Raw genomic sequence first — 27,318 nt, forward strand, 5'->3', positions numbered from 1 at the left:
AACAACTGTCCAAACTTCCTGGACGGGGAACAAGACCCATCTGACTATTGCACTCTCTCTCTCTCTCACATTCAAGGAAAACTAAAACATTCAGTTCACAACACGTGCAGACTCACTGCAGACTGTTCCCATTCATAACACGGGAGTAGATAAACAAAGGGATATAACTATCATACCAAAATATCAAACAAAGTAAAATATTCAGTCTCGCCATACCTGCCCCTGACAGCCTAATTAGGGCGAAGTGAAACATTACGCCTATATTGCCAGTCACCTTTGAACGCTTGTGTTGTCTTGTAAGAGGAGAGTTGGGGGGGGGGTGTTATCAAAGCGACATATATAGATGTAGTTAACACAACCTTAAGCATTCGTAGACTTTATAGGAATTATATTTGAGACCGATAGTTAGGTAGCTAAAAGATTTATTCCATTCAGGTCATTGGCTCCTATTTTGGGCAAGATATAAATAGATATCACAACGTTACTATTGCATCGTTTTAAACGTTTTTTTCCCCACGATTTTCCCGTTAAACTTTTCTATCTTGTCCTGGTTTTATTTTCGCATTATAATCTTACAATTTTATCGAATAAATGTTGGACTACGTGCGTTCTCTCTGAGCACTGAATTGTCTCGTGCTCTAGTTGAAAGAGACTCGATACATTTATTCTCATTGACGCTGAGTTTTTTTTTATTATTGGATCATCATTTAGTCAATTGGTTGACCAACCTCTTTAGATTTCGTAACAATAAATGTCGGATCACCGATCTGTTTCATTTACAATTACAACTTATTATTTCTTTTTTTCCTTCTGAAATTTCTTTCACCAAATCTTTCTTTCGTGTAAACATGTGAAACCCTTTAGTCTGCCATACGCAGTCAGTTGAATTATATATATTTAATATTTTCTTTCTTTTTTTTGCTTTTTATTTTTCTAGACGCCTTAACCTACGGTCATTGATTTTATCGGTAAAGCGTCATTACCCTGTCACAATATCTCATTTTTACCATGTCAGATGCAGGCGCCTGAGTTGTAAGGAAGTTTAAAGGAAGGGGGTTATTGATACTCGCCTTGGAACATCAGATTCACGGCAGTGCAGCCTCCCAAAGCCTCACTCTCAAATTTATAACTTAAAAAAAAAAGTATGCATACTAAATATAAATAAAGGAATGACAATTCTGTTAAATGTACTCTAGAAAGTTCACTAATGAGTTCACTTATCTGTAGTTATCCTGGCATTGATGAATTTCATTGTATTCATGTGTTCAAAGCAGGGCAGGGACTTTAGCGGGGTCTCTTTAAAACTCCTACCCAGAGCCTCCACTTACATCAATCTGGATCTGGTCTCGGAGACCTGTTGGGGTAGTGTCGACATCTTTCTGAGCGATGTCATTGAAACAGAAATGGCGTGCTGAGTGCAAGTGAAAATATTGGGAACGAAGACACGGCGGGATCACTCTGGGCAAGGGGAAACAACTTCTGCACAAATCTTTTTTTTCATCACTTCTCTCTTTTTCTCAGTTCTTATTGGGATGGAGGAGAAATGATTGCCAATGGGAGGGGAGGGGAAATATTGAGATATGAAAGAAATAATGAGGAGAAGAGAAAGAATTAGGGAGAAAGGAAGAAAGCAATGAAGAAGAAAGAAATATAAAAATTATACAAAGAAAGAATAATATCATGAGGAAGTCGAAGAAAAAAAAAAGAGAAATAAAAAAGAGAGAAGAATGAAGGAGAAAGTAATAAAGAGGCGATGAGGAGAGAAAGGCTGAAGAGTAGAGAAAGAAAGAATGAGGGGGAAAGAATGAAGGAGGTGATGAGCAGAAAGAGAGAGAGAGAATGCTATATCAAAATCATTCTTTGGGAAACTATTTGGTAATCGATGAACCAGTAAGGGGGAGACATAATTTGAACAACCAATGCAATTAATTGGGCGGCATTGCCTGATGGGACTGCAAATGAATGACACGATCTCGTGTTTTCTCTGTGACGAGAACAACAACAAAAAAAGATTGCATGCCGGAGAACAAAGTTCCAAGCAATGAAAACAAAACAAAGTGTCAGTTGTCGGAACAATTTCTACTGTAGACTTTGCTCTAAAAATAAACGACCTCTAAAGAAATACACGATCAAGATATCAGTAAACATCGACTTCTTAGATTCGATCTTATCTGTGGCATTTTACGTCTCGAGAGACGATCTTTTCCCTTTGCAACTTCTTGTGTGACTAAAGAGGCCAATCCTTGATACACAGCTGCGATCGCAGGTTGGGCATATATAATCACCAGGTGCCGTTGGATTTTCATCCTTCGATCTTATAGTCACAACAAAATCTTTTTATTCGGTTCGATTTGATTGGCTCTGTAGTTCAGTCCAATCTCATCTCTGCCTGTGGTCCCTTCTGGGGCATAGAATACCAACCAGCTTCCTCCAGGCTTCTCGGTTCTGGGAGAGTTTCTCCAACTGAAATATATATATAAAGGAAGATAACTCTTGCAGTATTGAGAGATAACTGGTGCGGTTATCTTCCTTATATATACGATTTCTTTTTAATAGTATTTTATTTATTTACCTTATTTGTTTTTTTCGCTTACACGCAGTTCTACAACAGCAAACCCATCACGACCAAATTGCGTAATAACAATTATAGTTAGTGATAGCTGTTTACGAAATTAATTGTCAATGTTTACAGTTGTCTTGCCCTCAAATGCTGTTCGATTTATCTCTTGAACAACATTCATATATGGGTAAAAATCAATTGCCATTTTCTACTTTCTAGTAGATCATGTCTTCCTTCTTTCTCCTCGCCTCTTCCTATATTTAGCTACAGACCTTTTCCAGAAGAGAAAGCTGAGATGAGACCAACTCTTGGTAGACATAACAAGATGAGCGCTCACTGATGGGTTTTCCTTGTCCGATGCTGTATTGATTACAAGTGTCCCTAGTGTTTATTGCTTGACCGGACACTTGACCACGCTTCAAACAGCCGGACGTGCATTCAAGATAATGTTTTGAAATTGTAGTCGTCTGGAAACGAACACTCCTGTCACGTGATTGAGAATCAACTCAAAGCACATACAAACAGTGCCACTCCACTTCTTGGTTACCGTATAGACATCAACATGCTGCTTAAACGTCTTTGTCTTATTTCTGCTGCGATGATATCAAATAATTGACAAATTGGTGACGATAATAATGAACAATGTTCTACTCTGAAAACACAATAACACTAAACGCTACAGTGACTGTCACAGTACAGCCGTATTCTGACCTATCGTCAAAGAGAGCTCTTACAGCTAGGAAATGACAACTCTTTTAGTTATAAAAAAACCAACACTTGCAAAATACTTTTTTAAAAATTAAAAAAAACAACAACAAACCAAAAACTTTTATAAGGGAAAGAAACGCACAATTACGGCAATATTTCTCAATACTTCAAGATGTATCTCCCTTTTCCTATATAAACAAAAGTAGCTAATTATCACTGATTAGTAAATTGTTAAAATTAATTCATATGTGTTATCACCATGAATAATTCTGAAAAGTTTCAACTTAATCCCAGAATGAGAAGCGGGAGAAACAGGGTATAATATACCGATACCAGACTGACTGAATGAGTCGATTGATATAAGCTTTGTAAAAAAAGGTTTATTGTCAACAGTGGAAAATGTTTTTATTGCAGATTTCATACATGGAGGCTAATCTATAAATAGGAAGCTTTTTTTTTTAAAGGCTGGCCTAAGGACGGCCCTGGCTTTGTGTGTATCCTGCTTACATTATACGTATGTTTTAATGAGCAAAAAGGTTTGGTGAACCCTAGATCCATTGGTTTTTCAGGACTTTTCATCACTAGAATAGAATCGGTTGTAGCACAAAAAGATTATTATTGTTTAGTTGGTGTTACGTGCTCAGCGTAGTGAGAATGTTGAATGGCGCCTATGCATGTGGAAAGAGGAAGATAGAAGAGAATTACAGGAATGTAAACGAGGTTATTATTGGCATATTATTATTTGGTGTATCCAGATTAAAGTCCTCAGAATCTACTATTGATGGATTTGTTTGGTGTAGGATTAAGAGTCTCGTAACAGTCGGCAGCAGTGATCTTTCAATTTGGTGACCTTGACATTGTTTATTTTGTCTTATTATTTGAGATTCCTTTTTTCCCCCTTTGTTTTTCTCTCAATGAGTTTCATTTCTGTTATAACGTAAGCTGGATCCAATCAAAGTGTAGACAAAGAGGAGTCCACTGGGATTCACTTTTTTTAGTTGCATCATTTCCAATAGCGCCAAATGTGTCTTTTATCTGTTTACAACCAAGTCTTAATGCCACTTCCTAAACTGTCGTATCATCAATTCGTTTTGTACACAACTATTTCCTTCATGGGATATCGTCTTAATGAATATAGTATAATCTTCTAGCATCAAATGTGAATATGGAAGAGTTTTAAACAGCTTGTATCCGATTTGCAGGCGATAAAAAAAAAGATAAACATAATAAACCAAGGTGAAGGACGCTGACAGGTTGCCAAATAAGATATAATGGAAAAATTTATGTTTTCTGTCTTGTTTTCATTCTTAATGTCAATCTAAGAGCTAATTAATGATCTGTTTACGAGTTCTTTCCATCATTATATCGTTGATTAAAAATTACTTCTGAATGTTGGTGGGAAATAATGATATTTGTTATAAACTCACTTTTTTATTATCTTCAATGTTGAAGATGGTTTTCTAATGTGCTTTTGTGTGTGTGTGTGTGTGTGTTCCGCTGCTTCTGTCTACCTCTGTGAGGCTAGAGCGGCGCTAATAGGATTACATTCTCGTATTTTCTGGATAAACTAACTTAATTAGAATGGATTTGAGTCGTTTGTGTGTGAGTCCGATCTGTGTGTGTGTGTGTGTGTGCACGTGTGTTAGATTCACATTGAAGCTTGTTCCCCCCACTACCTCTATCCTCCATCTTGAGCCATCTTGCTGTGAGGTTTTCTGTCTGACAAAAAAAACTCCCAGGTTTGACGAATTTCACACATTGCCACGGTTACTCAACAATTGTGTATCGAAAAGGGATCGATTTTGTAACTGGGACCAGGTCGTAGCGATTTGGAGAACATGACCTAGACATTTTTTTTGCTTCCATCACGGCACAGGAAGTGGTGTTTGTTGGGGATATGATATCGATACTGCAAAATTCCTTAACGTCGATGTTGATGTATCGAGGACAAAATATCGAGAATTCAATGTAGACTACGATATCGATATTGGAGAATGTTGATGTATTGGAAATACAGTAATGAGAATCGGATGAAGTGATTTGTGTACACAAAAATTGATATACTTGTGTAGTCTTCCCTACTTCCTTGGCGCCTGTACAATTAATGCGTTTAGGGGCGGATATCCAAATTGTGTATTAAATGTTGAAATGTAGATAAGAATCAAAGGGAGCAATAATTCTATGCATATAATACTCTTACATTACTTGCAAAGAGGATATTTAAAAGGCGGTCCAACTTTGTATTGTGATAGGAGCAAACAGACTGCAAAAGAGCCTAATGCTCAGCAGCAAATATTTAGTTATATAAAAATAAGGAATTCTAGAAAGCTCGATGACATTGCCTTCAAACCCTTTGATGGTAGTTGAGAAGTCCTTTTTTCCAGTGCTTAGCTGTTAATGACCAGCCTTTTTTTTAGATCCTGAATAGATTCCTGTATGGAAAGCTTTGAATAGTAAAAGAAGCAGTCTTTTTTTTCCCAATAATTTCAAAAATTAACAACAGAAACAAATGTACCCCGTTTAGTTTTAAAATATTTTAAATGGATGTTCCAAAGAGTAAAAATAATATATTTGTTCAGGGCAGATTTTTTGCCGTTTTTTTTTTTTTTTTGTTTTTGTTTTTTGTTTGTTTCAATTTTGTTACTCAAATCTCAATCACGTAATAATTTGCTGCACCAGATCCATGTACTAAACTATATGTAAAACTCAAAATGAAATAACAAACATTAAGTTTCTAATAGAATGGATGGCTGCCTAGTCGTGCGGTGTGCGCGCTGGACTGTCGTTCGGTCGTCTCCTTGGTTCCGAGTTCATACCCTGCCCGCTGCCATCCTCCGTCGTCCTGCGGGACGCTTTGGACTAGGAAGTAGATTATCTTCAACTCTGAAGGGAACATCCGAAACATGTCAAACATTTTACAAGACTAATCAGATGAAGTTATGTTTAAAAAACAATAACTTCGAAGGACTTGGGTTTAACTTTTTAAAAAATGTTATTTGTTTGACCATGGTAGACAATGTGCAGCCAGATCAGGAAATAATATGGCTACCTAATCATTTGTCTATAAAGTACTTGTGCAGTAGGGTGAAAACCAAGCGGTAAACAACGTTTCATCAAAGTGTAGTATAATCTCGTATTGCTGTAAACTTCAAGATTTTGAATATGTCAGATTGTGAATAATGTTGAGAAAATCATCGCTTTGTAAACCATATAATGCCACAAGCAGGTGATGTTCGAATCTTTACATCATGGACCTCAAGGTTTTTTGAAAGAAAACTTTAGATCTACTTCGCACTATGTCTTTTGTTGACCAGAAACTGGCTAGTTGAAATTTGGGCTGCCATGTTACCATCACATCTCTAAAAGACGAATTTCTGGCTGATAATTTATTTATCATTGGCGTGACTTTTGTTTTTCTTGATAGTTGTTTTGGAGGGGTTCCAATGTGTGCTCCTCGGTGTCAATCTCCTGGCCTGCGGGTGACGTTCCTGGAACGTTTATAAATAGATAGACATTTTTTTATTTATTTACTCTTTTCAATTTCTCTCTCCACATCTCTGGCCTATGCTTGATGGACCGGCCACACAAAGTTATTGATTTATTTTAACTTAGGCAGGGTGGGGGGTCTCGGGATTGGGAGGGGGGGGGTGAGAGATCGCGTTGGGGGGTCGCTGGGGCTAGAAAAACATTTCTTTTTCCTTTTTATTTTTTTTTCTCTCTTTCCCCTCACATTACTTTAAGCCTCAAGAAGGATCTAGTGTGAATACTTGTGTATGTGATAAATGGATGGAAGACTAGTGATACTCCGGTAAAGTTGATCAGGGCTGAGTCTGCCAGTTACTAAGTTCATTATACGTGATGGTTGAGATGCTGGTTTGTTCTGTGGAGCTAAGAGGATTTAGTCTTGGTATTGTTTCGCTTACATCAAGGATGGTAATTGAATCAGGGATTTAATACATTGGTGGCTTCACTAAACTTCACTTTTTAATTTACAATTTGGAGTGGTTAATTCATTTTGTTTTATTCATATTTGATTGTTTCCGTCCGTTGCGTAACATTTATCTTCTTATCTTCTTATCTTATATAATACAGACGTTACTTCAAAAAAGAAGATGATTACGTCCTACGCGTCATGCATTTAGTCATGCATATTAACCAGTGACTTAAATTCTGCCAAGTCACTGGTTCTCCTGGCTAGCTCAGGCAACCCATTCCATGCTCTAATAGCACTAGGGAAGAAGGAGTATTTGTACAAATTTGTCCTAGCATTTGGGACGAGGAATGTGCCTTTATCTTTGTGTCTTTCAGAGTATTTTATTAAATTTTGTTTTTGTATTTGAAGATTATGGTTCAGTGTTTTATGTATAATTGCTACTTTACTTTTATGCTTAGTAGTGTATGAGTATGCGTACTATAGTAGGTCAAATGTGAGCGAATTGTTATTATTAAGTAAAAAGCTGTCATCTCTATTCTATCACAATTCGTATGAAAAACAAACCATATATTGTGCGAATCAAGTAAAGTGCCAGCATCATATATGACACACAAGCAATTCAACATATCCTTTTTTAAACCACATTATTAATACTTCTTTAAAAAAAATTGTGACTCACTGCTACATTTTATATGACCCGCTACATTTTATATGGCCCCCTACATTTTATATGAACCGCTACATTTTCTGTGTCCCGCTACATTTTCTGTGTCCCATTATACTTTCTGTGAATCGCTACGATTTTCTATCCAATTTAACTCATTCGCTAACAAAAACTATCTTTTGACTTCAAAGCTGAAAGTAAAGCTTGAATCAATGGTAAAAATGTCAGACTTTGTTACTCAAAGTGCAAGATTAAAGCAGTTAGCCGAGATACGGTCATTGAATAATGATGGACACGCCCAGAAAATGAAAGGAGGAATGGTTCCTCTCTTTTTAAATTCTTCGTGAAAGACTTTTATCTTTCAAGAAATAAGTTCTATTGCTGATTCATCCTTTAAGCATTAACTGTTGTTTTTTTTTACTAATCCTGTATTAACTCACTCTGTCTGTCTCTTAATTTAAGAAAAACAGAAATGGAAAAAAAGAAGAAAATGTGGGGACCTAGGCTTGGAGATTAAGCGTTTACGGGACTTATCAAAAATAACAATTGTTATGTCAACCGAGGGGATAATGGCAACAGACCTCACAGATAACTTCAACATTCCTAAGAAGATTCTCGTAGCCTGTCAGAGGACGGTACTGCTGCAGACCTGCCACATCACCTGAGATGAACTCCGATTGGTGACAAGGCAGGGAGACCTAGGTCTCCCGTAGTACACTGGGAAGGAACTCTGCTGTGTCACATCACCAGAAAATTCCTCAGTGGACACTTATAGAAAGACTACTATGAATTTTGTTTCTCTTTAGCGAAACTCAACCCTGGCAGTGCCAGAGAATGATTAGTCGTTCGTTTCTAGCATAATAATTATAATAATAATAATAATAAATAATATATCATATTAGTACCAAAACAATAATAACGATAATAAGCTCCTCTGTCATGGTCGAAGATAAATACAATGTCATTTCCTAAGATCTCGAAAATGTCTTTGAAGATCTTCGTATTGAAATGCTGGCTTCACTCCAGGCACGCGTAGGATGGATTTATTGCAGAATGGCCTGCCTTTTTTTTTTCTCTTTTCTCTTTCTTCAGCTATTCTGTCTTGATGTAACTGCTATGACAGCTAACATTTCTCTAAAAGAACTGCATTAATTTTAGATTTAAGCTGTCAGTATATAAAAAAAAATACTTCACAAGTAGGTTAACTAAAATAATACACCCTTAATAACAATACACGACACGCTTATTAATTACGCTATGCGAGCTCTGTCGGAATTTTGTATTGCAATTACCATTGAAAGCTAACTCTAATGGGATAACTGAACTTCGATCTTTGACGGGTCAAAACTAATCACTAATTGAACGTCATTCTGATCCATAACTTAATTTGTAGGAAGTTGGTGATAGTCCTGAAGCCAGGAATTCACTAGCCAAGTATCAGGTTTGCTTCGTCCGCCCGACACGGATGTTGCTTAATTGGAACACGAAACATTAATTTCAGAATAATCATCTCGTGCTGTGGCGACTGACTTTCAAGTTAAAAACTTTTGCAAGATAATCCTAATAACAGCCATAATGCAAAATGACTTTTAAAATCACAAGCTCATTTGTTCTTTTCTAAATTCCATATAATTCTCGGCCCCCGAAAGGGGAAAAGACGCTATTAGTTTTGTGTGGAATGCCTGTCCGTCCGTCCCGTTTAGATCTCGTAAACTAGAAAAGATAGTGAAAATCCGATATCATAATATTTTAGACCATTCAAAGTTCTGATGCAACGGCTACTTTTATTCTTTTCTGAAAGCGAAGAATCTAATTTTTTAAAATCAGTTATGCAAGCAGTTTTTTTTCATAAAAAACACCACTTTTACAACTATTCACTATTAATAGTAATAAACACTGGAGGCTCTTTAGTGTGTGTAGAGGGGATATATATATACGTATTTCTAACACATTTTTGCAAATGGTTTTAGATTTTCTGTCAAAAAAATTTTTTTTTTTACATTTGTACTGCTAAGTTAGATAAGTTCTGTCATACTAATTACTACATTTACACACATTTTTACTTTATTTTTTAAAGAGGAAAAGTGTATTTAGTATGCATATAAGTTGGACATAATTAAATACAACAATTAGTAATTAGTTTTTCATATTATCGCGTGAACTGTAGGTCGATTGGCATAGCGACGTAACTAAAGAGGAAAAAACTTTTTTTTCCTAAGAAAATGTTTTTTTTTTTCTTCCTGATTTGAATAACAGTTGACCCTTTGCAAAACAATTAGATCAATTAGATATTGATTATTAGACATTAGTTATGCCAGTTTCACATCTAACTTCACATTCACTTTCACATATCCCCTGGTCTGCTAGACCGCTGGGGCACCACACAAGATCTGTCAACCTTCTTTCTCCATTCTTCTGTCATTTTACTTTGATAAAATTTCCTTCTGATGTTATTTCTGAAAATATTGAAACCTGCCTTTTTACTTGCCTGGGTGGACTACCTGCCTGGGTGGGCCACTTTGGGGGCCGATTTTGAGTTTTTGTTTCCATATAAACTGTCTTTGTAACCTTTTTATACACTAGAAATGAAGTTAATCGCTGTAAACATAAACTCTATTTAAAAAAAAACACTTTCTAGTAAATTCTAGTTTGTAATGAGTTTTTAGCGGTGAATTTTTATTTTCTTTTTCAAAACGTTCCTGTTATAAGCAGCCTATTATGTATTTCTATATAATTATATAAATTTTGTGTCATTATTTCTTTAGCCATAAGTGTAACCCTGTAACTGATTATTTCATTTCTTATTTGAATTATGTTCAGAATATCTTTGTGCGTAGCCTATTTATATTTACAACATTTTGTTACTTAGCCTAGTAATATTCACAAACTTTGCCTAGTTATTTACAGAATGTTTTGTTATTTAGCTTAGTCATACTGGATTTTGAAGTCAATTAGATTCGAAAAATCCTTTTCATTTAATAATAATGTTACCAATCAGAGTAGTTTTTTTTTACCATCTTTCTCCGAAATGATATATTTGTTACATTTTGTTTAATGTTTCGTTGGTGCGGGCGCTTGGATCCTAAAAACATCTTAAAAGTTGTACACACACAAGAAGACTCAAAGCGCTTTAGGCCTACTTTTACGTCTGAATTGAAACGTATGGATCGCGTTCTTTAACTCTTTCTCTCCTAACTGACGATACCAGCGTTGATTCCACCAGAATGTGGTAAATAATTACGGAGAGAAAAAGTTAAGTCAGTAGAGAACTGGAACTACTTTCGTCGATCCTCTCAACTCACATATCCCATCTACCTAGTTACTTATTTGTACCAATTTAATGAGTCGTCTGGGTTTAGCTTTCTGCAGTTTCATCTAAAAATACTGCTCCGCCAGATGTCACCGAGCGCTTCCAAGGCCGCCGATCAATATACATGGATACGTTTAGTATTGTCAATGTCATCGATTGGTGCCATCACTCGTGTCACTGTGCCATTCGTTTCTCACTGCTTAACGACTTTGGTTAAGTATTTGAAATTCCTTTTTTTAAATAGGTCAGTGTTTATTTCTTTCATAATCTTGTAGGATTCACTTGACATCAATCATTGTCAGGTATCAATCGTCTTTAAAGCCTAGTCATTGACTTTCAAGTAAGTCAACTTATCAAAGTGCAATGTATTGACTTCAAAGTAAGACAACTTTTCAAAACGCAGAATATTGACTCTCAAGTGAGTCATCTTTTCAAATAGCAGTGTATTGACTTATATTTAGTCAACTTTTCAAAGTGCAATGTATTGACTTCAAAGTCACACAACTTTTCAAAGTGCAGTGTATTGACTTCAAAGTCAGACAACTTTTCAATGTGCAGTGTATTGACTTCAAAGTTTCAGACGTCCGTTCAGACATGACAGCTCGGAAAATATACCTCCCGACCAGCCAGTCAGTTTCATTCCAAATTCTATTTTATACTTTCCCGCCATAATTTTTAAAATGTTAAATTTCTACTTTAGCGGAAACTTAACCACAAGGTCGCTAAGCTGAAGCAGATTTCGACTAATTCTTTGTTGTACATTTTCACGTCTGTTGGATTCGAACTCATCTTCTCCATGGCCTTCCTTGACATCTGAAATAGACTCAATGTTGTCATGTCAAATCATATTATCGATTATTATCAATCAACCAAAATAATCTGGCATTCGTTGTGGGTATTAGCTTTTGTGTAATATTTGAGACATTATCAGTTTGGGTTTCGTTTTTTCTGGGATTTGATATAAAATTAAATAGTTGTTTTTTTTTTAAATTAAAAATCTCGCAGTAGTCCTACATTGCACTCATGTAAATTAAATCCTACTGCATTAAAGTTAATAAAATAGATTTAACAATCAAGCTTTTTTGTGTGTATGTTTTAGTTCGATATAATGTATATGAGTCTGAACTATCAAGTCTGGAAAAGCGTAGCTCTGATTGCTGAGTAGGTAATAAAGCCCAGAATGCCTAATAAATGATAATATCTATGATTATTCAATAAAGGACAAATATAAACATGATTTGCTGAATGAATGATAAATCTAACCGTTATTATTGAGTGAATGATAAATCTAACCATGTTTGTTGATTGAATGAATCATCTTGTCATTTATTTTGGGAAATTGACATGAGGGTAAAAGAAAATTGTTTTTAAATATAAACAAATATTTTGAAACTAACGAAACGTTAACGCTAAAATGTTTATATTAAAATTATGGCTTTTATATAGCGCTACTCTCGTGATTATAACATGCTCAGAGCGCTTTGGTCCATTCTTAGTTGTGGACCAGTGGGGGAGGGGAGGGGGTATCTAGGAGAAGGTTTTTCCGTGCTGCCTTAAGGCGCTCAGTAAACACAACTCTGCCCGAGTCGGGTGTCGAACCTCGACCCTCCTTCATAGTTCAAGCGCACTTAGCCTCTCGACCACGCTTTCCACAGCCTAGAAGGGTAGACGGAATTAGTTCTATTTGATTTCCATTATTTCAGTGTGCTTTGTTTTAATGATATTAATAAGAATTCCTTTAAACGCGATCAATTTGTCTGTTTCTTTTTTTTTTTTAATTTGATCTCGAGTTATGATTCGGGAAATACATAGTTATGAAAAAGCGTTGCTAAAATTCTATAATAATTTTTTTGCGACATGTCTAGGTTTGCAAACTAACTTTTCTAGCAATGAGCTCATCTATCTCTAGCTAAATAATTTATCTCGTCTATCTCTAGCTAAATAATTTATCTCGTCTATCTCTAGCTAAATAATTTATCTCGTCTATCTCTAGGTAAATAATGATATCGTCTATCTCTAGCTAAACAATGATATCGTCTATCTCTAGCTAAATAATTTATCTCGTCTATCTCTAGGTAAATAATGATATCGTCTATCTCTAGCTAAACAATGATATCGTCTATCTCTAGCTAAATAATTTATCTCGTCTATCTCTAGGTAAATAATGATCTCGTCTATCTCTAGCTAAACAATGATCTCGTCTATCTCTAGGTAAATATTTTATCTCGTCTATCTCTAGGTAAATAATGATCTCGTCTATCTCTAGCTAAACAATGATCCTATCTATCTCTAGCTAAACAATGATCATGTCTATCTCTAGCTAAACAATGATCTCGTCTATCTCTAGCTAAACAATGATCTCGTCTATCTCTAGCTAAACAATGATCTCGTCTATCTCTAGCTAAACAATGATCTCGTCTATCTCTAGCTAAACAATGATCCTGTCTATCTCTAGCTAAACAATGATCATGTCTATCTCTAGCTAAACAATGATCTCGTCTATCTCTAGCTAAACAATGATCTCGTCTATCTCTAGCTAAATAATGATCTCGTCTATCTCTAGCTAAACAATGATCTCGTCTATCTCTAGCTAAACAATGATCTCGTCTATCTCTAGGTAAATAATATCTCGTCTATCTCTAGCTAAACAATGATCTCGTCTATCTCTAGGTAAATAATTTATCTCGTCTATCTCTAGCTAAATATTTTATCTCGTCTATCTCTAGCTAAACAATGATCTCGTCTATCTCTAGCTAAACAATGATCTCGTCTATCTCTAGCTAAACAATGATCTCGTCTATCTCTAGCTAAATAATTTATCTCGTCTATCTCTAGGTAAATAATTTATCTCATCTATCTCTAGCTAAACAATGATCTCGTCTATCTCTAGCTAAACAATGATCTCGTCTATCTCTAGGTAAATAATTTATCTCATCTATCTCTAGCTATACAATAATCTCGTCTATCTCTAGCTAAACAATGATCTCGTCTATCTCTAGCTAAACAATGATCTCGTCTATCTCTAGCTAAATCCTCCTAAGTGTTATTGTATTTACATAGTTTCACGAAAATCTGCTGGCTTTCAGACCTTATTGCAGAACTAAATGGCGGATCACGGCCAGCATTTGGAATGTTCCAGACTGAGTGGGCAATATAAATGTTGCCTTTTACGGCCACAGTCTACTCTGTGCATCGACCTATGTCAACAAATAAAACGTGCACTTTGACTGATAAGGTCGGTTATGTCCAGGGAACACCGTGTACGGTGAGGGTGGTGAATGGGGTCTGTGTGAGCAATATATATTTAAGGACACAACAATGATTTGTTTTTTGTTTTTTTCTTTTCACGTGATCAGAGAACAGCTAACGTCACTCTTATTAGAATCAATGGAAATAAATGTCAAGTAACATTATAGAATATTTTGCAATGTTTTCTTTTTTTTTTTTGAAAGGTTTAATAAATCCTTAAGAATACTTCGTGCAAAGGTCGATAACAAATGCAGACAAACAACATTGAGAGTTTATGCGTAATGAGTTGCTTCTCTTTTTTTTTTAAACCGAAACATTCGGTTTAAATCGCGTGTAAATAAGATTTGATTCGTTTTTAAATAGCGAGGATTTGTAATCGCTCAACTAATTGATCCTCATTAGAGCGTGGAGATAATTACGTCATATATACTGTATCAATGCAGCTTAACTTGGTTTTGGGAGTATACTTCCCCATTTGTTTTGCATCGTAAGATTGATTCTAGCACATATAAATATAATAGTACGCTCGGCCATTTTTTAAAATAGGTATCAAGCCTTGAGAACAATGCTTATTTTAAAAGATAACTTTTATATTGTTTCTAGACCCAGCCTATTCGAACTACACCATCTTATGGGAAGGATTTGAGAATTGGAAAAGTTAATTTATGTATTGGCTCTGGTACTTGCTAGTTTTAATTTCCCAACCTTGATATTTTAATCACATGATAGTAAGGAAATAAGCAAATCTCATGATTGTTACTACTCATGTTAAGTAGAGTGCCCTTGCATTTTGTAAATTAATAATGATTTATATTAGGAATAGTATGATGATATGATTAAGTATTATTACTTGGTAATACTCGACGTGAATAATTACCATACGAAAAGAAACGTGTTTAATAATTGCACTAATTTCTAGTCAATTGTATGTGTTAATAATACTTTGAGAAAGATCACAATGAATTCCGGTTTGAATGAAACTTTAAAAGAATTTTGTTTTAAAAAGTAGTTTAAATCATATTCTGTTCTGTGTTTATTTTCTCAAGTCTTCACTAAGATTTGTCTACCTTCAGTCTGTTTACTATTTCCAGCTTTTTACTGTTACGATTATCAAATCAAGGGGACATGACTCATACTGTTTCAGCTTGAGCTAGCCATTGCTTTCTGTCAGTAATCTCCCTTTCCTTAACTTGCCGTTGTATTTCTATGAGGTTTTCTTCTGGACAAATCTACACATCACCTAGATATAGATTATAGAATCTAGATCTAATTGTTCGAAATAAACTTCTGTTATGATAATGACCAGACATTAACGATTAAGCAAGAAGTGAATATTGCGCCCCTGGGTTAGCCCTTCGGGTAAATGTATTTGTTTTGGGTAGACCATTTCATTTTTGTAGTCGGTGAAGGGAAATAAGTCTTGTCTATTGTTAAAGAATGCCGTCTGCTTTCTAAACTTCTGCTACTCTAGATTGTATGCTAAAGTGTCGTAGAAGCAGAGTGCATTTATTTTAGAACCATTCGGTTAGAATGTCTCTCATAACAGCACGCCTTCAAGTTATTCTTTTTCTTTAAAAAATAAGACTGTGCTATAACATACAAACTTTTAACTGGACATGAATGTATCGTGCCAAACTGCCAAGTATTACTTAATATTGAGTTACAAACACGATGTTTTAGTCTCAATATGCACTCCCATCTTGATGGAGTGACGAGCGTGGCATAGAGACCAGTCTATTCTCTTTATTGGCAGCAAGTACCCAGTCAAAAACACGCCCCTGAGCTTAGACTTCTAAGACTGGTTGACGCCATGGGCGCCGCGGTGCTTTGCCAAAAGTCGGTTCAAGTGGAGCCCAGTAACCAGCCCGAGCTGAAGAGCGTGCATCTAAAGGGCGAAGGGAGCCCCGAATCCAGCTCTACCTCCCGGAGGATGCTAGAGGAGCCACGAGAGAATGGAGTGAGATCATCTGACTTTTCCCAAATGCAGAGTAAGTATAGTTATATATTGTTTAGACTGTTTTGCACAGATGTATTAATCGTCTGCTGTATCAACTTTGCGTGTACCGTTTAGATCTTGTCATTCAAAAATGTTTCTCGGCGCCGGACAAAAAATTTTGTCTTCTTAAAATAGTATTCAGTCTTGTTGACTGTTCCAAATTTCTGGCTTTGACATTTAAAAAAAAAATCTGCGTATATTTTAGGAATACTTAAGTAATAATAATAAAAAAAAACATACTATTTTTTCCAGTTCTAAGGGAAATAAATGTTTTATGACTATAATATATAATATTTAGGTTTATCTCCCTTGCGTATCCAAAAACAAAACCAAAATAAAAAACATACCCCCTTCCCCTTTTTTTTAAAAAAAATTTTGTCCCCCCTTTCTGTTAACGTAAATATGGGAAAATTTATTTTTATTTTGAAGTGGGTGGGGGAGGTGCGGGAACCTGCCTTGAGGGGGGTTTGGAGTTGTTTTATAGTGTTTTAACAAGCTGACCACAAACACACCTTTCTGTTTCGCTTGTACTTTCTTCGAGTGTTAGTGATTAGCTAGAAGTCTATAAACGTGTACCTATTCAGACCTATTGACTAAAATCGAGTTGCAACGGCTGTAACCTGAATGTTGTAGCTGTTAAAGTTATACATGTAGTAAATTCGTTATATATGAGGTATTAGGGGACGTTGTGTTCGATATGTCCGCATGCTTGTATTGTACTGGTATATTTTTTTTTAAAGATAATCTGTAACTTTCAAATTCGTATATATATGTGGGTGGGGGCGAGTGGTACACCTGTTGCCCTTGGCGACAGAGGTTGCGCGAGCCGGTTTGAGGGAGGCAGCCGTTGTACAAATAAACCACTTCAAGTGGTATTTTTTATTACCCGAGGGCAGGGATTGACAGGACGGCACACGGGTCACTGGCTTACACGCGGAACTAAAAAACTACCCTTGACCAAAAAAAAACAAAAACAACACAGCCAAAAAGTGTAGTGTGCAACTTATTCAATGTGTTCATTTTCGGGCGTCCTGCCCTAACGACTACTAGATCTACTTCCTCTAGGGCTGCTGTATAGATTGCGGTGGGCAGCGTTTAAACACGGGAAATCGTGACCAACGTCTGTAGCGCATACTTATATAAAAAAAATATTTAAAAAAAAATACTTCGTAGCATTTTATTAAAGTAAAGGTTTTAAAAAACATTATAAAAAAAATCATGCGTCAGCCGGGAATCGAACCCGGATCGACTGCTTGGAAGGCAACCATGCTAACCTTTACACCACCGACGCTTGCATGTTATGTGTATTTTATACATATACACTGAATATTGACATACCTCTATTCAGGTTACGTCTGTCCAATCAAGGCCGCGGTCCAATCCATCTTTTCACAAAACCGTGGAGCGCATTCCGCTATTGGCGCGCTGATTTGGGGAGCGCAAAGGCGTTTAATTTCTTCTTTCAACTGTTTTATTTGCTTTGCATTTATAAATCCATAATTAAATATTAATAAGTAAAAATTAAAGTGTTTTTTTTACCAATGTTACAAAAATTTAAATAATTTAATTACATATCATTGTTTAAGGGGGTGCAAGGTCACATAGAATGTGTACCACTGATCACGTCTGCTCTCCTTAAAATCATGTGCCATTCTTGTCAAAATGTGTTTCTACCTTCGAAACATAGATCTACACTCTCCCCCCCCCCCCTTGCTATTCGTTGTTTCCGTGGTAAAAGGGGGGGGGGAATGGAATTTTTTTTCCTTTTCTTCACCCCCTATCCCCATTTTCACTTTCTCGGGTGTAGTACCGGTCGGTAATCGTCATAGTAGGAGCGGTGCCAGCCGCCCTCTTGATCCTGATCCGCACCGGGGCGCCCCTCCCCCTGTCGTGACCTTCAGTTGAAGGCTAACTGGGGAAGAAAAGAAAAAAAAATCTCTTGGAGGAAGAGTGAGGTAGGCGAGACATTCACGGAGGTCACGGCTAGGCCGCTTGCGGAATCTGTGCGCTGTGAGTTATGTCTTAGAGCCTATCTGGATGAGTCAGCCTCTCTCTTTTTTTTTTACCTCTCTCTTTCTCTTTCTCTCTCTCACCTCTGCACCAAAACGGTTAAACGTCTGGAATTCTATCTCGTTTTTTTTTTTTTAAATTGAAATATGACGTCACAGACGCTGCTTAGATCGAGGGTTCTCACCATTTTATGTGCTGGGAGATAAAATGAAGACACCAGTTTCACAATACAAAGGCTCGTCTATCTGAGACCACTAGCTATAGCGAGTGGTCTTGTCCTATCGCCGTTGCGATCTCCTTACCTGTCCTGCTTGTAGCAAAAGCGATGCTCTGCAAGTTTCTAACACAACGCAGCCAGAGTAGTTATAGGGTCGTGAACTATACATTAGATGATTTACACGCACCACAGTAAAGATGACGGAGTGGTCCAATCTAAAGATTTAAAATGTCTCTCTCTCTCTCACTCTCTCTCTCTCTCTCTTACCCATTAATTGGCATCCAAGCTATATATGTGGTTTATTTTGGCCGGAACAACGCCCCTCTCCAACGAACCCCCACACAACTCTTTTTTTTTTTTTGCCTTTAAATGATCGGCTTGCATTTTAAAGCTCTCCCACAAAGACTTGATGGCTCTTACTTACACAAACACACACATACTTATGCATAACTTTCATTTTGTTTTTTGAAACTTGTACACACAAACACATGCATTCTTGCAGCTCTTTCGATTTTTTTTTTTCTGAAGGGGAAAAAAATATCAAGTGGGTCCATACTGGTGGTGATGCCTCCACCACGAAAAGCCATTGTACAGTTTCTCCCATCTTGTGCTCGGCCTCCGACCTCGAATGGGATGGGGGAACCCATTGCATTGGCTAAAGGGACCGTGACCCATGAAAAAGCGGATGTGATTAAATTATCATCTTCTTGACGGGCGTCTACAGACAGATGCGTCACAGGATAAAATCCTTTCCAGGGTCAAAGGTTCATAACAGGGATTTATCTTTTGAACCTTTTCGGAAATCTCGACGAGGATTCTGGGATTAACACTTAAACTAAAATAGAAAACCAACTAAGAAACTGTTTCAATTTCTGCTACACGTTTGAGAACCACTGCCTGACCTTGCATCTCGGAGTAGCTCTGGATTTGTGTTCTTTTCCCAGTCCGTTGTTTCTCTGTTCAAAGATAAGCTTCAACGAAAACAGTCCTGGCTGCAGTGGGGGGGAAGTGCTAGAGATAAGAATAAATGAAATGTCTAAATTGTTTTGACTGCTTCAAGATAGAGTGTGATGACCGCTTGTTTGATAGGAACACCATTTCAATTATCAGAATACAATTACAATTACTAGAAGGAAAGAAAAATATATCTGGAGTCTTTGCAGACATTTCACGTAAACTAATGTATCATCTGAGATGGAAAGAATTTTTAAAAAATCATTATGAAAATAGATATGCAAAAAATAGAAGCAGACTTGCTCTGAGCTCAGATCAATAATGCGTCCTTAGAAGTCTTCATTGACCAGGTGAAATGAAGCCTACGTGTGTGACCTTCACTTTCTCCAACAGATGTCAAGTATCTAGTATGATCTCCTATTTTAAGCGACTAAATTAATGTAATCTGTAGCAAAACTCGAAACCATTACCTTCTGCTCGTATTTAAACGCTCTAACAATGAAACCGCCCCATCCCGTAATTTGTTTTCTCTGTTTTTGTAGGCGTTATGAAGTGTGAGAGGAGTATCAAGCTGGTTAAGACGATGGCTAGAACGATTGATTAAATATCACATAATTAGAGAGGCCGTACTTATTAATAATATTGGTTGATGTCGGGGTCATACAAGTGCTTGTTTTAAATCAGCTTTGAATCTGATTTCTCTAGCCCTTACAGCACATAGATTATTATATTTAAAAATGACGCATTGTATATAGTCTCTTTTTCTGCATGAAATAGGATGATATAGAATGTAGATGATTATCTCTCTCTCTCTCTCTCTCTCTCTCTCTCTCTCTCTCTCTGGGGCATAGACCATCAAGTAGCTTCCTCCAGGAGTCTCGGTTGTAATCTGCTTCCAAATCGCGGCGCCATGTATTCCTGGGCCGTCCCCTCTTCCTCTTTCCTTGGGAGTTCCAGGTTAGGGCTTGTTGGATGCAGGCTTGCGAAAGGTGTGACCATCCATACTTCATGGGCTGCTGTAGATTTTTTATACTGTGTGGTCAATGTATTAACCACATCAGCTAAGTAATACATTAGCACCTGTCTTGTTGAATCCATGTGTCAACTAGACATCAGTCTGATATCGAACATGTTCAATGACTTCCTAAACAAACAGTTGTGGTAGTTATCATATGTGAATGTAATGTAATTACTGTAATTACACAATACACTTACAAACAAAGACAGTGTGGAGAGTAGAGTGAAAAAGAATTTTGTTTTGTTTCAGGGAGGTTGGTCACACCAGTGACCTGGGTACATTTATGGTGGTAAATTCCCCCCCCCCCTCCTTTTTTCCGTTTAAGAAACCAGAAGATCGATTAATAAACAAACCTTCAAAGCTTGCAAAACTCTGATTCCTCTTATATTAAAAACCTCAGAACAGCACTTACAAAGCTCAACAACAACAGCAAAAAAAAACTGTTATTCAATGGATACCAGCTCATATACAACTAGATGGAAATGAGAAGGCTAACACACTTGCCAAGAGTGGGAGAACTAACTCACAAATAAACTCTCCACTCTATTCAGATAAATTGAAGAAATTAATTGTAAATAAAATAAATGAGAAATGGACGAGCTCTCATCCAAATCACAAGAAAGATGGCGCTTACTATAAGCTATCCCGACAAGATCAACGTCTAATCTTTCGACTCAGGACCGGACACAACATAATGCGACAACACATGTACCGGAAGCTCAAAATTGAAACCAGTGAAATCTGACCATGTGGAGTATCACCAGAGAATGCCGACCACGTCCTCCAAAACTGCTCTCTTTACCAAGAGGCCCGTACAAGACACTGGCCCAAAAACACCCCAATAGAAAGAAAACTATATGAAGAGCTCCCTGCGCAGTTCATCTCATGTATTGGTCTAGTCATATGAACACTCCAACATAACAATGAGAACGATGAAGACGAAGATTAATACATTAACAGACACTCTATAATAGCGATTTTTTTTTTGAATTAATAAAAAAATACGAGTATTTCATCCTTAGGCTATGAGCTATGATAAAAAAAATACCAACTAGATGAATTTTGATTTTTAACTGCATTGTCATGATACAAAGGAAAATTGGACAAAACGGAAAAAAGGGGCAATCATTAGGATGCGGGGAAAAAATGGCTCCGGATTAAGAGTCATTATATGATATAGGCATCGCTGGATTCAGGGGAGGGGAGGTAGAGATGATTCCTCGCTCATCGCTTCACCTCCACCCCCAAGCCCTAGATTTGACGGGTGATTCTTTGGTATTGATAATTAGGTGATTTGTGTAAATAATCGAAATAGTGTAGAATAATTTGTAATGTTGTAAAAATATAATTATGTACTTCTTCATCCTTTGGTTTCTACTCCAGTGTGTCTTATAGACACACCGTTGAGAACCATTGGTAGATCCATATAAGTAATGACCTCAGCCATGTCCAGTAGCATATCGCGGGGAGGGCAGGCACTAATTAAAGTCAAGTGGAGACGGTGTTGAAGCATTGTTCACGAAAGTGGAGGGGAATGAACTGGTAGGCTACATGGGATATAAATAGACGCTGATCTAGACGCTAGAGCAGGGGTTCTCAACCTGTGGGTCGCGACCCCCTGGGGGTCGATTGACAATTTGCCAGGGGTCGTCTTAGACCATCGAAAATGTGGATTGTTATTGTCTACTATTTTATTGCTGTATGTGTGTGTGTGGGGAAGGGGTCTCGGCAGAGTGGGAGATTTTAAAAAGGGGTCGGCGAGCATAAAAGGTTGAGAACCGCTGGTCTAGAGATACACATATCCTTCCTAGTATCGGAGAAACAGATTGATAGTATGGGAAGTCCACTAGTTGAAGCGAAATCTCCAAAACATGTTACTCAGTGCAAGGTGTAGAATAGCTTAAAATAGTTTGAAATGAATTCTTCAAAATCAAAACTATTCACATTAAATGTGATTATAAATAAACCACCAGAAATAAATACAGTCAGAGATTGATCTTCTTTATTATTACGTTTTCAATGTAGTCAAGTAAAGTTTCCCTTTCAGACCGTGTGGTCTATAGGGCAGATGATGTAAAGGTCATCTGTTTCTGTGGCCTACGGTTAACGAGGGTGTCATGTGGCCTGCACAACGACCAACCGCCTTTACTTTTCCCCAACTAATGTCAGGTACCCATTAGAGCTGGGTGGACTCAGAGGCGCCCGAAGATCCCGAAATTAAAAATCCCAGTCTTCACCAGGATTCGAACCCCGGTCCCCGGTTCGGAAGCCAAGTGCTTTACCGCTCAGCCACCGCGCTTCCGTTTTCAATGTAACCGACGAATTTTTGTTACTGTTTAGGACGATAAGTTTTTTTTTTTTTTGTTTTTTTTTCAAATGAGAAAAAGACAACGGCAGATAATAATAATGTGTTTGTTTAGTCGTTTTTTTTTTGTTCACTCTTCTCTTTTTCTCGCTATTTTCATGCCTCCAGAAGATTGTTTTTGTTCCTGTAGTTTGCCCATACCCAGAGGTCAATAATTATTTTTACATCTAAACTGTTTATAGGCTGTAAACTAGCTATTCGGGCACGTACACTACACGACATATTATTATTGACACTTTTCTGAAGATTATAAAGCAAATGGCTTCTACGCTGTTTTAAATCTATTTGACTCTAACTTTAATGTGAAGCTTTATAATATATATTGGATCTCTAACATGACAATATGCAATTCGTTATGTACTAGACACAATGCGTCAGCGTGTTTTCTTCTGCATACCAGTATTCATTTTTATTTTTAATTGAGCTATTCGCCACAGCTGCATTCATCGAAACTTTTTAATTTAAACAAAAAAAAAAAAACGGGTTGGTTATATAGAAGTTATCTGCATAATATTACGGACAGTTTTTGTTAAAGCTACCACCTATTTTTTAGAGCATGTACTATAAATTTTAAAAAAAAATCAATTCCTACTTTACCTTGAAATATTAAGTTTAACTTCATGTCTTATTTTCATGAAATAGGAAGAGAAAATAAATTGGCCAATCGCTGAACTAATCCTGTCTCTGATCTCTTGGTTTGTGATGCGGTCTTTGAATGATCTTTTTGTAGCATCTCAATTCCATTGCTAGGATAATCCTCTCGAGATCTGCAGTCTGTTTCCAAGACTCGCAAGCATATAAAAATGTGACCATGACCAGGTAGCGCATTAGTCTATGCCTTTGTCTTTCCATATTGTTTTGAGAATTGCAAGTGCTGCTGTGGACTGTGCAATTCTACGTCTAGGTCTATTAGAGTCACATAAATATAAGAAACGTCAATTGAGATAACAACATGGTCTTTGGCACCTAAACGCGTCAAACTTTCAGTGAACGCCCTTGTATTTACTAGCCCCGAAGAAGCCGCTTGTATTGCCAGTATCTTGAGTTGGCTGTATGTTTACTCCTCTCTGTACCCTAAGATCCACTTCACAGTCAGATGTGGGGGTAGGAATGGAATTCTTTTTTCTTATCGATTGAAGACTTATAAATTGTTTAGTTTGTGGACATGGCAAAGCTCTACACTCTGTTTTTTGTTTTGTTACTGATTTTGATAGAGAATTGTTTTGTGTACACAGCTTGCTAGTGCGTTTTTTGTTCTCTAGTTTGTAGGAAAATTGTTCCTTCAGAAATAAAAAGTATTACGTTCTGGTCCTAACCTCATACAGGACAGCTGGCGATGGGAGAGGGCACGGTTCCAACTCTGGAGAATCTAGGAAATTTAGGCACTGGATATTTAGGCACCGGATATTTAGGCACTTTTTGACAAGGCGGAAATTAGGCACCGGAATATTAGGCACTCTTTAATAGCGAACTTAGATTTAAACATAATTAAAACAATTTTAATGTATATTTTCTCCTTAGGCTCTGGGCTATCGGTGACATTATCAAAAATAGCAACTAGAACGATTCTTACTGCATTTTCATGATGCAAAAGAAAAGCTGGAAAAAAAAAACGGGGGGAAAATGACAATTATGAGAATGTGTGGGGGAAGTGACTCGGATTAAGAGTCATCATAGGATTCAGGGGAGGGGAGGTAGAGATGATTCTCCTTTCATTGCTTCACCTCCTTAGCCCTCCCTCCCTCCCCACGCACTCCCACTAAAAGGAGGGGATTTGTCGCGGGTAGATGTTGAACTTGGTCGTGAAAATTACGTAATGAGTCTTAATTAAGGCTACACACTGGGGTCAAGGGTATGGAAATTAGATCAGCAGAGTACAAAGTTGCTAAAATGGAATTTCCGGGTGCCTAAATATCGATGCCTAAATATCCGATGCTTAAACTTCCAGACACCCTGTCCAGAGCACCAGATGGCAATTTATTCTATTAGGTGGCAATTGCACTGTCTTGACGTTCAATAAATATATATATTGATAGATGCGAGTGGTTCGTCAGCATGAATCCTTATATATGATATGTTCTCGGTATAGTGTCTATATAAGGTGTACAGTCCGGTGTCTATTCCATTGCAGTTTTATTTGTGCAGTGGTAAGAGTGTAAGTCCTACACGTATTTTGACATAGATTTAGTGGTATCATCTTTTTGAATATCATTACCACAAATTAGTTTCAATAATTTTTCCAAACTCATCACACGAGTACAGTTTTAAGCCTCCATCCCACATATAACTCTTTACATGCAATGTTTTATAAATATCTCTGAATTATTTCGCTTCCAGCATTTTCTGCCTTCTATTTCAGACTTGTATCTCTCTCTCCGCTCTTACTTTCCATCTCTCCTTTTCACTCTTCACTCTTTCTTGCTATTCTTCCATGCCTCTGGATGAGACAATGCTACCTTGGGTGGGTTGCCTTCTGCGTTGACCCATATTCCCCCTCCCCCTTATTTTTTTTTCTTTCTCACCTCCTCCCTTACTGGTCCCTCCTAACTCCTATTATGCCTCCCCCCCCCCCCCCCCAGTTCCATCGGTCTGACGTCTGCCAAGGCCGGTCGGGCTTGTATAACCAACCGCGGCAAGAAAGGGGAGGCTAGCGTTGCTGTAGCCGTAGCCAGTCAAAGAGGGAAGGGAAGCAATCCATCTATTTCTGGCCAGTTTTCTTCGCGTGTGTGAGCCAGGCAAGATACCGCCATATATTTGATATTTCGTGGTCTTGCAGTGTGCGTGTGTTGAGTTTGTTTTCACACATTGTTTTTCTTTTAATTAAGTTTGATTATATATTTAACTCATTCAGTACGGATAGTGTCCTGTAGCTGTGTTGCTGGTTCAGTTTGATAGTTTATAGTGTTTATATTATGATATTCTCCTTAAGTTTGCTAAGAGTTTTAAGTGCTGCTTTCAGGTGAGTTTGTAAGAACGTGTCTAGATCTAGTCGTTGCTGCCCTGAGGTCTTGAGTTACTTGTTGGAAATGGCAAATCTATAAAATCTAAAGGATGGTTTTGTTTGAGCTCAATAATAAATTTGTGCGTTTTAACAGAGAAAGGTATCTGAGTATCTCATTGTCAGTTTGACACATTCTTAGCTTGCAGTGATAGAACTAGATATGTGGGAATGGGGGTTTAAATGCACACCCAAGAGAGAGAGAGAGAGAGAGAGAAAGAGAGAGAGAAAGAGCGATGGGGGATATTGAGTTTGAGAAGGTTGAGAAAGAAAAAGGTTAGTGAAGAAAACAAGAGAGAGAGAAAGAGAAGTGAGTGGAAGAAATGTAAGATTGAAATACAAATGATGCTGCACTTAACTTATTACACCCAGCTGTTGAATTATTGAAAAACCAAGAAAACATGAAACGTACATCGTATTACCATACCGGTACTAATTTAAAAATAAACTATTTTATCGACATGCATCTCAAGGAACAAATATGACTGATATTAACAGACTTGACATTTTTGCGTTATCTTCTCTCAATGACTTTTATAATGAGCTACAATAATAGCGGTGGGAATCGCGAGGGTTTCATTATATGAGAAATACAGCGTTTACATGTATCTACTCCATAGTACTTGCTTTCTGCCAAGATACTTTGTCATATTTCTCACTGTGACCCTCTTCTCATGTGACACACTCTTATATAATCCAACTATACTCTCAGCCCCCCCCCCCCCCCCATTTTAACACAAAATGTCAAATCTGACCGTATTTGTGTTTTTAATTCTTTCGAAGATTTTTGGTTTCATATAAAGTTTTTAACTTGTCACTAGTCACTAGCCAATCTGGCAAACTGTTGTTTATATTGTAAATTATTTTTGTCAAGTAAAGTAGGACTTCTATTACTTCTATATATGTTTGACTATGTGCTCGCTTGGCTAAAGATGAAAAGTCAGTGAATTATTGTGACATCACAGCACTTGTCTAGAATCATCAAGAAAACATAAAGAAACTAGAACAAATACGAAATAGAGCAGTGAGATTTATTACAAACGAGGCATCAATATGTGTTCCAAGAACTACTGGAATAATTAATTAGTAGGCCACCACGTGAATTAATCTCTCTAAAAATTATTACCACTAACTACTCAGAATGTGCGAGGTGTTCCGTTAAGGGAATAGTCTGTGGACCACTGTTCTACTGTATTGTATTATGTCTGTATGTCTGATAGTCTCAACAATTCATTGTATACTGTTTGTTAGCGACCAAAGATTCAAACTTCATTCACAAGGAGCAATCTATTATTGAGCAGGGGGAGCTTTGGCATGATAACGGTCTTTCTGAAA

General features: G+C 37.1%; 2 protein-coding genes and 1 non-coding gene across 18 annotated transcripts in view; 2 read left to right on the forward strand and 1 right to left on the reverse strand.

Moving 5' to 3' along the window:
* LOC106073892 (abnormal spindle-like microcephaly-associated protein homolog) overlaps window positions 1-27,318 on the forward strand; it is a 122,446-nt gene that overhangs the window by 6,938 nt on the left and 88,190 nt on the right. For 6 of the 13 annotated variants that reach the window (XM_056010587.1, XM_056010598.1, XM_056010600.1 and 3 more), the window contains exon 2: window positions 15,897-16,413. The exons of 1 other annotated variant lie outside the window; for it this stretch is intronic. In XM_056010587.1, the coding sequence (XP_055866562.1) occupies window positions 16,236-16,413 (178 nt within the window). In that variant the 5' untranslated portion in view covers window positions 15,897-16,235. Of the gene's footprint in view, window positions 1-7,050; window positions 7,273-15,896; window positions 16,414-27,318 lie in introns of those variants that run through there. 6 more of the 13 variants (XM_056010588.1, XM_056010590.1, XM_056010589.1 and 3 more) reach the window with 6 other exon arrangements.
* Trnag-ucc (transfer RNA glycine (anticodon UCC)) lies at window positions 17,641-17,712 on the reverse strand. The gene has a single exon. It is a non-coding gene; the product is annotated as a tRNA-Gly (tRNA).
* The window catches only part of LOC106073891 (dentin sialophosphoprotein-like), a 46,365-nt gene continuing 44,663 nt past the window's right edge, over window positions 25,617-27,318 (forward strand). For 2 of the 4 annotated variants that reach the window (XR_008774768.1, XM_013234556.2), the window contains exon 1: window positions 25,617-25,762. The gene's annotated coding sequence lies outside the window, so the exon portion shown is untranslated. The other 2 variants (XM_056010584.1, XM_056010583.1) reach the window with 2 other exon arrangements.

The sequence above is a fragment of the Biomphalaria glabrata genome, chromosome 14 (genome assembly GCF_947242115.1).
Source record: "Biomphalaria glabrata chromosome 14, xgBioGlab47.1, whole genome shotgun sequence".
NCBI classification, from domain to species: Eukaryota; Metazoa; Mollusca; class Gastropoda; family Planorbidae; genus Biomphalaria; species Biomphalaria glabrata.